The 13,578-nt window shown below is 40.1% G+C and overlaps 2 protein-coding genes across 3 annotated transcripts; one reads left to right on the forward strand and one right to left on the reverse strand.

The window, feature by feature from the left end:
• Positions 1–750: 750 nt before the first annotated feature.
• Positions 751–7,141, reverse strand: LOC146672031 (uncharacterized). 2 transcript variants are annotated; one of them, XM_085404490.1, is made up of 6 exons: positions 6,830–7,141; positions 5,700–5,883; positions 5,199–5,302; positions 2,369–5,101; positions 1,605–1,813; positions 751–1,504 (listed from the first exon to the last, which is right to left on the reverse strand). In XM_085404490.1, exons 2-6 carry the CDS (start codon positions 5,881–5,883, stop codon positions 1,411–1,413), a joined length of 3,324 nt encoding a protein of 1,107 aa, XP_085260616.1. In that variant the 5' UTR covers positions 6,830–7,141; the 3' UTR covers positions 751–1,410. The 2 variants fall into 2 exon arrangements, with proteins under 2 accessions (XP_085260616.1, XP_085260617.1); XM_085404491.1 differs by having other exon boundaries at positions 5,700–5,886.
• Positions 7,142–8,009: 868 nt separating this feature from the next.
• phb1 (prohibitin 1) lies at positions 8,010–13,311 on the forward strand. Its single transcript, XM_085404493.1, has 7 exons — positions 8,010–8,074; positions 8,622–8,715; positions 9,387–9,548; positions 11,704–11,846; positions 11,934–12,050; positions 12,145–12,240; positions 12,330–13,311. The coding sequence occupies exons 2-7, from the start codon at positions 8,631–8,633 to the stop codon at positions 12,540–12,542; spliced, it is 816 nt and encodes a 271-aa protein (XP_085260619.1). The 5' UTR covers positions 8,010–8,074; positions 8,622–8,630; the 3' UTR covers positions 12,543–13,311.
• The last annotated feature ends 267 nt before the right edge of the window (positions 13,312–13,578 follow it).

Consider the following 13,578-nt stretch of genomic DNA (forward strand, 5'->3'; position numbering starts at 1 on the left):
TTCACTGAGTTAACTGCACAAACTGTCACACCGATTTTCCTTCACAGTACTCACATTTTAAGTAAGCTTTAGTGTTCTAAGTCAAAAAAGGGAGGATGAAAGTGGCTTAGTTCCACATTCAGAGCCACTGTGTTCGCTACACTACAAACTCAAACGACCACATCTGCCTGCAGCTATTATCCTTAGAAGTCGTTTTTGAGATATTGCAATGCAGCTGCATTGCAGAGATGCTAAGGAAGTACAACCTGGCTGGGCGTGTCATGTACAGTACTAGAATGCATGTTTAGTCAACAACAACAACAACAACAAAATAAGGCATGTGTGTATGTACCGTTCTGTGTCTTTCACATTAGTTTAGTAGTCATGTAGTTGTGTGGTGTGTGTGAGAGAGGAGAATGCCAGCCTGCTGCCCCCCTGCTGCCCCCCTGCGTCACCTGAGACCCTTCAGCATGGGAACCTCCATGGCAAGCTGGTACATTTACAAGACATCTTAACCTATCTCTGGGAATGCTTCAGAAACCCACTTCACATCCATCCTACTACACACCTGTCAGTGACCGCTGGTAACTTTCTACAAGGCATACCCAACAGGTTGATTTCTATATTTCCTATACTCTGTCCTTTCTTGTCTTGTTTTGGACAAGAAAGGACAGAAACTCTGTCCTTTCTTTTTTTTTTTTTTTTTTCCCCTTCTTTGTTTTTAAATGGTTGCAAACACACTTTCTCGTCTCAACTTTGTTTTTTAAACCCTTTGAATTGATGCTGCTTCTGTGCTTGACTCTGGGTTTACTGCGTGGTGCCATGTTCTCCACATGGCCTTTAGAGCTTGTAACGCTTCAGTGTGTAATGTTACCATATGCCTTACATGTTTTCCAGGACTAATAAAAAAAAGCATAATAAAAAAAGACAGGAAATGTGCTTTTTTTATTTCTGTGCCCAGAAGCAAAGACAGATTTTTGACAATTAATTTATTAAATTCAGAATATTTTACAAATTACTGTCTGTTGTTCCTAAACTAAATGATGACTACAATCACACAGTGCGGTGCAAATTATTTGGTCTATACAGTACTGTGCATATTGAAGACTTTAATATTCATTTGTTCTGCAAAATAACCTGAAACGGTATTTTAAAAAAATTGTCATGTGAAATACTATAGGCCCTTCACTCTTGAACAACTTGTTAAAAGAAAATTGGTAAAGGACGTTACAAAATTAAAATTCAGTCTTCAATGACTCCATTATTTAAAAGAGACTACAATTAAAGGATGGTCAGATATCAACATCTCACTATAACAAAGTGTGATTGTCAACTAATCAAAACCGCAAAACAGTGCTGTAAACACAAAGATCGCCAATATACTGCTATTTTTATATATAAAACAAGGAAGAAATACATTTTTTACATGTTTTAATCATGGGGCTTTTCTGTTGATTCCTCAATTCCAAGGGAGGTCAAGACCTCAGACAAGCGCGTCAAGTAAGTGGAATCTGGGTACCCATTCCTGAGAGAGACAAAGAGAACATTGTTCAGGTCAGGTCCATGGACTGACTATGACCTTTAATTCTGCAGCTCTCTCAGACATCCTCGCTGGCCTCACTCACCCTGATTTGCCTCCCTGTAAGCTGGTCTTGTGTGGGATGCCGTCCCAGGTCACCCTTGCATCTGTCCCTTTGCCTGTCACTGTGAAGGTGAGTCCCTGCCTGAAGGCTTTCTCCAGCCTGGGCAGCAGCTTCTTTGTCGGCTGACAGTCTGGAAAGTAGGCTTCAAATAGCCCTCCCTTAAATGGTTTTCCAGGAGATGGATGCCCATCCTGATAAAACGCAACACAAAGAGCGCAGTCATGAACAAGGTCTCGGTATTGCAGTGTATAAGCTGAAAGGCAGCCTATAGCTGCATGCTATTTTGCAGGAGAAGGTCAGAATTGTAACTGCAGCCTATTTTATTTTAACAACAAAATAATGAATACTGGCTGATATCTGCAGATCTCAGCCGATCAAGAAACACACATATATGAACTCATAGCAACAATGTGAATCAGAATATGCCTCTGAAGTTTAGCTAATTCTTTCTTGACACCCTGTAGGAGTCAACTAAAACACAGGTAAAAGACAAACTAATGCTTAAAATTAGAGAAATCATAACTCAGAGCTTTAATATGTCTGCACACACCTGATGTGTAACAAGGGCTCTGTACAGAATTGAACTATTTATAACGGATTTAAGAAAAGGTCCTAACTGAGCAGCCTTTCTTATTCTGTCTCATTTGTAGTCTCTGAAATGAAAGCTTAGAAGGTGCGCCAGTGTAATTTCTCATTCAGATAAAGCACAACAAAATATCAGCGAGAAATGTTTTTAAGCCACTCACCGCTTGGATACCATCAGGAATGCTGTAAGTGATCTTGATAGTACAGAACTTGTTGTAACCTGGCAAAGTGATGTTTAGTTTAGATTTTACAATTTTGCCCAGGATGCCCCGAGGTTTCTGCTCCGTCTCATGACAAACTCTGCAGCGGACATGTACCGTGTCCAAGCACTTTGAGCAAAAAGTAGTTCCACATTTTGTTCTCTGCACAGATATCCCAGTTTCTCCACAAACACAGATGTTCCCCAGCCTCTCCTGGCCTGGTTTGGCTTCCCCTGGGGTGTTCTGGATCTCTGCTTCTTCTTGACCTACACTGCCTATCTGCGTAGCAGGTAAGGTGGTCCCTTTCTCAGTGCGGGTTAATGTTGATCCGACACCATTCAGACCCCTCACACTATCATTTCCTGGTGTAGACTGACTGACAAATGACTTAGCCTTCTGTCCATCCATCTCCATTGGATCTATAGGCTTGACTTTCTCCTTAATGACATGATCTTGCCTTGCCAGACCAATAGATCCACTCACAATCTCCCTCCCACCAAAGTCACTTCTGTAGGTTGTCCTCCATTCCCGACTCCTACTTGTACCATCAGCATTGCCTGGTTGGCTCTCTCTAATCACCTGAGAGTTACTGTTAAAGTGCAAGCTAGTGCTTTTATCTTCATTCATTTGAAAAGAAGTTGGGGAATATTGGTATTTGTCAGGTATTTGAGCCGAGTCTCCAGAAAATACTTCCCGCAGGGTAGCACCTACCTGGGAACACAACTGCCGTGGACCAAGAAGATATAAGCTCTTGGCTAATATCTCGATAGTAACCTTCTTAAAGCGGCTCCGCACTTCAGAACAACAAGCTTGTAAGGTTTCATCTGCTTTGTCAGTGATACCCAGTTCAGACAAGGACACCTCCTGCACAGAGAAGTCTGAACTAACTGAGTCAACCAGCTTCTGCAAACCTAGATGACATGAAGTCACTTTGGATGAGTTTGCTCCTCTTATGGTAACAGTCAGCTCATGACTACCTAAGCTGCTCTCTTTTAACTGGACATCAGAAGCTAGATCTTCCACTCGGTAGCTGTATGATTCTTTTATATGTTTCCACATTATCCTGGATACTGTAAGATCTGCAGTATAGACTTCCTGCTTGTCCCTTCCTGTTTGGGTACTGAAGCTAGAAGACCTGCCCCTGGCTCTGACTGTGGACTTGCTGCTATCTTCTTGACTCTTCTGACTCATAACTTGAGCCTTCTGCTGAGGCGTTCCTGAGAAACTACTGGCTCGCTTCAAGGTGGATCTGGATCCAGCAGACTGAGGTGCAGGACTTCCTGACAAACTGGACTGTGTACCACTAAAAGGGGATGATGAATTCTTAGGTCGAGCATCTGTTAAATCTGGATTCAAAGAGGTTCTATTTTGAAGCGAGGAAGATGCCAAACTAGATCCAGTCTTGAACAAAATGTCTCCTCCTGTGTTTTGGGGTACTGCTCTGGAAACTGCCTCACCAGAAGTCCCTGCTGTTTCTGAGAGTACATCATACCCTAACATTGGCCCTTGGCGTGTTTGTCTGCTGGGAGATGAGTTTGTTCGTAAAGTGAAGTCAGCTGGTCGACTGCTTAACGCAGCTAGCCCAGAATCCTTAAACCGGGCAGCTAATTTATACCTTCTGGCTCCTTCAGCTCTTCGTTCATCTTCCTCTGACTTCAGCATCTCATCTAGCTTATCATCCCCCGATGCTACAGTGGAGGGTGTGGGGAGAGTGAATCTCTCCTCATCAGTCTGAGGGTATAAACTTGAACCATATGAGGGAAATCTCAGGAGACTAGCTACATCTTCCTTTTTATCTCGCTGGTTAACATTGTCCAGGAGAAGAAACTGCTTGGCCTCTGACACATCACTACTGCTTCCAATAATATAAATATTTTTTTCATCTTCATTCAGAATAAGTTTGGGAAGTCTGACACTTAAGTTCTCAATTGCCCTTTGCAGGCCTCCACTGGGGTGCAGGATAGCTTTGGGCAGCTGGGATCGACGGATTTTGGCCTCAATGTCCTCATGAAGCTGACTTATAGCCTTTCTGGCTATCTTCAAGCGCTCCTCCTCTAGACCATCCTCCCCAACTGCTGCTGTAACATGCAGAAACAGAGTGGTCAAACCCTGACTTGTTACATCCACCACTTCAACCCCATACTGCTTCAGGATATGCTGGTATTCCTTCCGGCAGTGTTTCTGTAGGTACTGAAACATGTCTCCATCCATAATTAGTGAGAAATCATCCGCAGAGGTTGTAGAATGCTGCAAAGCAGCTCCATCTGCCTGACCAGTGTCCTCCCAGGTATAACCACCAGGTGTCAGGTCTCTTTCTGAACTTAAACTGTAGTTGTCAGTTGGCCTGTCAATGTGATTTTTTTCTTTGTTGTCTCTTTGCTTGTTGGCTTTTCTGCTCTGATCTTCTGACTCCTGTGTATAATGCTTCTGTGCTTTTTGAACAGACCGGAAACCACTGAAAGTAGGCTGACTCAAGTCTTTTGAGTTTTCTGCTGAGTTTGAGCCTCCAGGATGACCCAGTAGTTGTGCCAAAGCTGCCTGCACTGTGGAGTAAGAGCCAAATATTGTAGAGCATTTCTCAGTAGCAGTATAGTTGATCTGGACATCGTGGTGGCTCTGAAGAAGGCTTGTCAATGCCATGATTCCCCCTGGAAGCTTGCTGTAGTCAATTGTTGCTGATAAGCTTAAGACGACCTATGATGATGAGAAAAAGAAAAGAGAAAAACAAATTAATTACTAATAATTTTACACTGTATCTGTTGAAATTGTGCAGAGCAGCAGCTAAATCTACCTGATCTGGAGCGAAATCTTCACAATGCTCAGTTACCGTGAGCTTATACTTCTTCCCATCCACATCCAGAACGTGTAGCCTGTGGTGAATAACTCTCTGTGCCACTGTGCGAGAGGGGTCATCAGAGAGAAATCAATCACAGTCTGTGAAGCATCCTGACTAAGTGTTTCTACAACTGGCCACTCCATTGACTTCAATGCCAACATTCCAGTTTAGTGTAAATCACTGGTGGCAGCAGACAGTGTAGTACAGTGTATTACTTTTGTAAATGAATGCCATCTTTGGTTGGTTTACAGTTGTTTAGTGTTAATACAGTCAGTATAATATGTAACTAATCCGCCCTATTTTCCTTCGGGATTAATAAAGTATTCTGATTCTGATTAATGAACAGTATTTTTGCAATGAAAGACCACTGACACAGAACATTTAGTTATTCAGACAGTAATCACTCTGATCTACACAGCAGATGAGGAGACGTGAACATACACTGAACCTACTGACCTCCGCTGTCCTCGAAGGTGATGAGAGCAGCCAGAGGCGTTGCCTTGAGGAAGGTGACAGAGTCTACTTCCCCTCCTCCATTTCTTTTTCTAAGGAAGTAAATCAATAGCTTGTCTTTCAGTGTGTTATCCTCGATGTCTGTGGGCAGTCCACACACCTTCACAGTCCTGCCTGGTTCTGCCATCTGCTGGAAGAAACACAATCACTGTTGCTGTGAGAAGGAAAACTCTCGAAGCTGAATGCAAGGCTAAACACTAAAATGTTTTCATTTTGCATTAATGGTGAACATGAAAATCAAAATGATGATGGCTAAAATTTAGAACATGACATCTCTCAGTGAAAGACCCCACAACTGTGAATAGGAATTGAAACATATTTGATAGTCCAACTCCCTCTGTTGGGGGTTACCAGGAAAGTACATCAACACAGAAAACTATCCTCAGTTTCCATCAACAGAGAATATTTTTCATTAAATTGTAGGGAAAAAATGTCTAGACACTTTGCAGCTGGTTATTTGAAGCAACAGCAGGCTAACACCAAAAAAATATATCATTGTAATGTCAAAACTACTGAGATATCCAGACTGCTATGTGGAAACGAAAGACTAGAAAACGCGTAGACTTCGTGTATTGCGTACATGTTTGTCCAATATCAACAGGAGTGTAAATTTCGTGTGTAAAATTGTACCAGTGAGGTTAACGCCCCTTACTCCCCTTCTTCCTGCTTCCCACGACTAGTCTGTAACTAACTGACAAATAATAAGCTGCTCTAAAATGCCTTTTTTAAACCAGATGTTGCTTGTAATACACGGCAGATGTTACTGGATTCAAAGTTGCCAACACCTGTGCTAATTGTAAAATAAATCTGATCAAATTAATAAAAAAAATTAATTCAACTTGCGAAAAAGAAGCGCTTTTGTGTGCTCGTGTCTACACGATGTGAAAACACATCTGCGAGCGTTAAGAAAAGCCACACTGCAGCCAGACGACTGTCAAGGAAGTAGAGAAAATCAAAAACATCTCGACTGCCAATCTTCTTAGCGCATATCGACAGATCTTCTATTTGCGCCCGAGGCAGTTACGGTGTGTCGCATTCTTTGGATATCTTTCAGATTTGCAATCATCACTGACCTTAAAACGCTTCCACGACCGTTTCTTGCTTTCTTTCAAAGATCGTCACTCTTTACGAGCAATGGAAGAAAAGTGAAACTACCGGTTGTGCGATTTTTCTTCCCCGCGCTAGGGGGCGACAAAGTGTCATGTGAGTCGGTGCGTGCAGAAGTTTGCGGGTCTATTATCTGTATCATACAAATTCCCAAACTGTTCCTTTATACGTGGTTATTATTATGATTAATATTAGTAGTAGTAGTAGTATTTGTTTGTTTGTTTATTTGTTTCTTCTTTCATCTGCCTTTTTTAGGGGTGGCTACGGTGGTTCATCTGCCATCTCAATCTGTCAGCACGATTTTTTGGGCTTAATTTGTGAAAATAAATTAATTAATTAATGTATAAAAATACAGGAAAGGTTCTGGTAGCCCACTGTCCAGATTTTCAAGTAATTATAAAACTGAAAGTTCTTGTTAATTCATAGAAAAAGTAGTTTTTTTTTATTTTGCTGTTGACTCATTGTAAAAAAACTGAAACAAGAACTGTCATTTCTTTGCAAATCTAATACTTAATTACATTAATGTAGTATGAAAATGACATGGTCTTTATCAGTAGAAAGAACTGTAAGATTTGTGAAAATGCAGGTAAAAGTCCAAAATTTATGTCCTCCTTCAAGTTTGCCAAATCAGTCTAAGGGGGCAGATTGGAGTAAGGCCCCCGGGCCTTACATTTGACACATTTGACGCTCTGGAGCATACCTCTTACCTCTCTTTTCCAGTTACACCCTACTCTTATACTAGTATTCCTACTACTACTACTACTACTACTACTACTACTAATAATAATAATAATAATAATAATAATAATAATAATAATAATAATAATAGTCTGACCTCCCTGACATCCTCTAGTTACAACAAGAGCCAAAACGTTATTGTCTAAGGAATGTAAAATACAGTCTTGAGTCTGAGTCTTAGTAACCAGTATACTGATGCTATGTAGCAATATGTGTTCTGTTTTCTACATTTTAATCAGTATAAGCCAAGAGCGGATGATAATAATGTATTTTAATTATATTTAGGCGAGCCGCAGTCAGTAGGTGGCAGTAATTAGTTTGAATACTGACTAAGTCATAGAAGAAGAAGACTGTTTTGTTACGTCCAATCAGATGCTTTGTTGCTTCATCCAGTGCGCAGGCGCTGTGTAGCAGATATTTCATGTGCTGTACGTCGTGTCCGGTGGAGGTCACAGACATCCGAGCAAAGTGAGGTAAGTTATGACATACGTTATGTGTGTGACAGTAAAATTACTTAACTTTTTATCGAAATGTCATTGTATTAGCCATTGGAAGTGAAACGGAGAGACGTTTTATGTGCTATTTACAAGACAGGTAGTGTTACAAGATTAAACGAACACGAGCGACCACTTTGCATCAGCGTGGGATAACATGCGTGCAGTCACCCGGCGTGCAACTTGGATTTACCTGTCGCACGCTTTTTAATCGTTTTACGTATCTTATTGTCTTATCTGTAGTATTGCATCGGCCTTAAATCTAAGCTGCGGTGCTCTGTTTAGTTATATGTGCTTGCAAGATGTCTCAGTTCAGTTAGTAGATAAGCTAATGCTAGCTAGTTAGCCAAATTAGCTAACAACCACAGCCTTGGTGTCAGTCCAGCTCAAGGCCAAAGCCAACTGTTATTTGAAAGAGGGGATTTAGCCTGGATTTCCAAGGTCCGTCACAGGATTATGGTGCATTGCGTAGGTGTAGAGGTGGAGATGTGTAGAAAGACATTCAAAGTGTTTTCATTGTCACCAGGTTGCTGTCATGGCCAAGTTATTTGAGTCCATTGGGAAGTTGGGGCTTGCCCTCGCCATCGGTGGAGGTGTCGTGAACTCAGCCCTTTTCAACGGTGAGTCCTAGAAAGATCCATGGTCTAATGGAATTTTACATGTATAGGAAAACATGCTCAGTCATCAAGCATAAAAATGATTCATTTGGTAAAAATATATATTTTGTATAAACCACATTTCCGAAAGAATTCAAGAGGTTTGGGAAGGCAGCAAAAGCTAATGAATAGCTAGCTACCTGATAGTGTTGCATGCAGATGAGAAAAGCAGTTGTTTTAGTTTTACGAACATATGTTATTCTGAAGTGAGATTTTGGTATTACACTTAGGGTTACACTTAACCTCTTTTGCTAATTTAGGATGCCTTTGGTCTACTCTGTGTAGCACCTATATTAGTTGCCTTTGTTTGGTTAAGCTGATGAATTCATCAGCATTCCAGATCATAAACGAGAAAAACTGACCTTGAATTTATTCCTATTTATTCTATTTATCCCTTTTGTATACTCTTTATTTATATATGTCTCTGTATTTATATATGTGTATATATGGTATTCTGCTCACGTTCTGTAACTTCTGTTGGTGCTGTGCTATTTGGAAACTGAATTTCCCAGAGGAATCCACCCGAGGGATTAATAAAGTTCTATCTTATCTCTTAATAAAAATAAAATTAAAAAATAAATTTTTCATGTTAAACTATTTTTTCTATATGTGATTCTCTGTCCTCCTCGTTGCAGTTGATGCAGGTCACCGGGCTGTGATCTTTGACAGGTTTCGAGGTGTTCAAGATGTTGTTGTTGGTGAGGGAACCCACTTCCTCATCCCCTGGGTTCAGAAACCTGTCATCTTTGATTGCCGCTCCCGTCCACGCAATGTGCCTGTTATCACAGGCAGCAAAGGTATGCAAGCACTCCAAGGAACTTTAGTTTCTGCAAATTAAGTGTTTGTCAAACTAAGAAGGCTTAGCTTTGTGGTGTGGCGAAGACTTGAATTAGCCACTCTTAAATGTTTAGTTTTTCTAACATTAAAAGACATGTAGAGAGGGTATGTCAGATGTTTTTGAACACTTAAATTTTCCAGTTGTTACTGAAATTTATATAACTCGGTGTATGCTGAAATAAAGTGTACAACAGTAACAAAAACATTTAGAATTAAAAAATAATAATAAATTAAAAAATCATGGAGTGCCATATTCTAAATTTGAGACACTCTTCAGATGAATCTTGCCATTCCTTCTACAGTGGCAGTGTAGCCAGATTTTTCCCTAGAACTGCGTGCTTTGCTCTTACAAGTTGTTTTGATTTCAACCCAGAATGCTGTGAAGTGGAATTAATGGGTTAGCAAGTTCTGTCTGATGGCTCAATTTTTAACTGGCTAGAATGCCATGGCAACTCTGCACTGAGATCTAAAATGTTCTAAAAGACATTATCATCAGTTTGTTCTAGCTGAAGTTATATTTTGTAAGAGCAATAAAGAGTCTTAACTGAGCAAATATGTTCATACACAAACCTCTTGAGCTGTGTCTTAGTAATATGAACAAAGAAAACCCATTGTTACAGTTGTGTGTGTTGTGTTGCATTCTAATGTAAATGCAGTAAAAAAAAAAAAAAAAAAAAAAAGAAGAAGAAAGAAAGAAGAACCACCAACAGAAAGAAAGAAAAAAAAAATATTCATATGGTAAAATAAGAATAGCCGTGGGGGCTTTCCATTAAGAATTCAAAAGTCTCTAAAGGGCATTACAAAGTGATGAATACTTTGACCACCTGTCAGTATTGTTTGCATTCTCACAAACCATGGTTATTTAAGTTTTGAGATCATGATGGTTTTGAGATCTATTATTCGACGTCACACTTGGGGTTGACCTACTTTTTAAATCTATCATCAGTTGTTTGTTGCACACTTGTTTGGTTAAGTTGGTGACTGTGTTTTCACAAGGTATGTGCTTATAGGGCTTTATAAATGTTTTTTTTTTATACTTTGTCCTGATTTATGGCAAAGTCTCTTTCATTTGATTTGGTCAAGAACTTAAGTGTTTTCAACTTGGCCTTGATTTGCTTAAATGGCCTAAATGGACTTTCTGAATGTACAGAATTAAATGGCAATGTTAAGTTTATTTATTTATTTGGTGAATTCATGACTACAATCATTCTAGTTCTTAGCTGTAGCATTAAAAAGCATTTATAGCTTAATGTCACATACGCCTCTTGACCACTGTTCCCTCTAAGCTGAGCCCGTGAGCAATCGTGCACTGCTGACACAGTCTACGCGCACAGAAAATCAGCGAAATAAAATAAATACATGTATTTACTTTCATTCCAATTCAGGCTGGATTTTTTTTTTTTTTTTTTTTTTGTGCACAGCGCAGATTTTCTGTGTGGAGAGACCATGTTAGCAGTGCGCGATTGCTCACGTACTCAGCTTAGAGCGAACATTGCTCTTGACTAAACTAGGTACATTTTGTACAGAAGAAAAGTGAAATGATGCACTCCCCCCTTCTAGTGTTGCGCACACACACAGCCTGATGAAGAAAGTCTGCCATGATATAAGTTCACAGCCGCTGCATTATTGGTTTTTCCTGGAATTGTAGGTTTTGTTGAACTAGCTAATACAAAGAAAACATTCAATTGTGTTGAATGTCCTTTGTAGTTTTGGCCTCAGTGCATCCCAAAACAGCTGAGGGAATTTAAATCTGGAGACTAAACTTCCTGCCATGTTCTACCTTTTATTTATTTGATTCAGTTGCCCCCCCCCCACTATTCTGATAGCTATATTATTGCCCTTATAATGTGTCAGAGGTTACTGTAACATGATTCATTGCAATGCTGCTTTTGTGTTATTTAAACTGTCACAGGTTTGATTTAAAAATGTGGAAAAATAGGAATGTTTGAACCCACAACTCTCATTTGATTTGATAACTGTGTAAACATTCCCAAAGGAGGAACTTGTTTGTTTGTATTTTACACAGAAAATTTTAGTCCATGAACACAAACACTTGTTTTAATGTGTAGGCCAATGTATACAGTGTGATTAAGGTCTGAACCATTCACCCTACAGATCTGCAGAACGTTAACATCACGTTGCGTATCCTCTTCCGGCCAGTGACAAACCAGCTGCCACGCATCTTTACCAGTATTGGTGAGGATTATGATGAGAGGGTGCTGCCATCTATCACCACAGAGGTCTTAAAGGCTGTAGTGGTGAGTAACAATCCATTAAAGGCCAAACAAATTGGCTGAATGTATAATGAACAGAGTCAAAAAGCGCTTAATGTTTCTCTCTCTCAGGCTAGGTTTGATGCTAGTGAGCTCATCACTCAGAGAGAGCTTGTGTCCAGGCAGGTCAGTGAGGACCTCACAGAAAGAGCCTCCACCTTCGGCCTAATCTTGGATGATGTTTCACTGGTATGAAGTTGATGGAAAATTATGCAGCATTGTTTTATACTATCCTTGGGTTGTGTGTTTAACTGCAGTAACCTGCTGTATTGTGTTCTTTCAGACACACTTGACCTTTGGCAAGGAATTCACAGAGGCTGTTGAGATGAAACAGGTGGCCCAGCAAGAGGCAGAGAGAGCCCGTTTCGTTGTAGAAAAGGTACTTCTAACATTGCATGTAATCCCTGTACTATGAGCGCATTCTAAAACTGTGCATACAGCTTTATCGTTTTCATTTTATCATTTTAGGCAGAGCAACAGAAGCAGGCAGCCATCATTTCAGCAGAGGGAGATTCTCAGGCTGCTTTACTCATTGCCAACTCTCTGATGGAGGCTGGTGATGGTCTGGTAGAGCTCCGTAAGCTGGAAGCCGCTGAAGACATCGCCTTTCAGCTGTCACGCTCCCGCAATGTCACTTACCTGCCCTCCGGACAGGGCACATTGCTTCAGTTGCCCCAGTGATAATGTCACACCCATGTCTACCACCTCCCCTCACTGTCTCCAGCCATTACATAGGCCATGGACGTGGTGGTTGGAGGATTCAATAAAGGATTCTCCCAACATCACACACATTCCTCCCACTATTTCTCTAACCAAATCAGGACTGGGCTCCGCTGATGGCAGTATGGTGGGAGACAAAGTGAGAGACCTATGATGGTTAAATTTATGAAGTCCTTTTATGTAAGGAAGTGAAGGGGTTTATTACTCTGTGATAACCTAAAATATATATATAGTACTCTGTTTTGAGAATTGTCAGTGCAGTAAATTCTGTCAAGATTCAAGTTATGTCAAAGTGAAAGCACTTAATGAGTGGAAAGCAACAGTCACTTGTACATCAAAGAAAACATGTGATTTCTTTAAACAATAAATGTGAATGGTAAATGCCATTCTGTTGTGCTTGGAAATTTCATCAAATTGTGTTTGTTTTGAAATCTAAATGAATTGTCAATCTTTCTGATGACTGCAAGGTATGTGTCTTGACATTGTTTATTCATTTGGCTTCAGTCATTCAGGCTTACTAGAGAATTTTATTTTAATTTTTTTAAATGTCTGCCGCCTTCTTTCAGATACCTTTGTCACACTGATGTTACTCCGAATCAATTGGAATATGCTTAGCAAGTGGTACAGGATGGTACTTGATTCTTTTCTTTGCTATCTTCAGTTTGTATGGAAAAAAAATCTAAGCCCCGTGTTGCAGAAAAGAATGAGTTATTAAATCGCCTTTCTGCCACTCAATTGTCAGTCTTTTTGGCCAAGGCACAGAGATGTTTTACACAGGCATAACTGTCACTGGGGTGGGGGGTGGCATTTATTTTGTCTTGCTTTAAGAAAATAAAAGGTACACCATTTTAAAAAAAACTATATACTAAAAAAAGTGTTTCAAACTGGAAGGAATAGTATTTTTTTAATTAAAGGGAAGATTTATTTTGTATTGACAAAAGTAAACTATGAAGATAATTTGATTCTTTAGAATGAGACATAGTTTCGACACTTTTTT

The sequence above is a fragment of the Rhamphochromis longiceps genome, linkage group LG4 (genome assembly GCF_057381845.1).
Source record: "Rhamphochromis longiceps isolate RC_006_pf linkage group LG4, R_longiceps_female_GT1.1, whole genome shotgun sequence".
Taxonomy (NCBI): Eukaryota; Metazoa; Chordata; class Actinopteri; order Cichliformes; family Cichlidae; genus Rhamphochromis; species Rhamphochromis longiceps.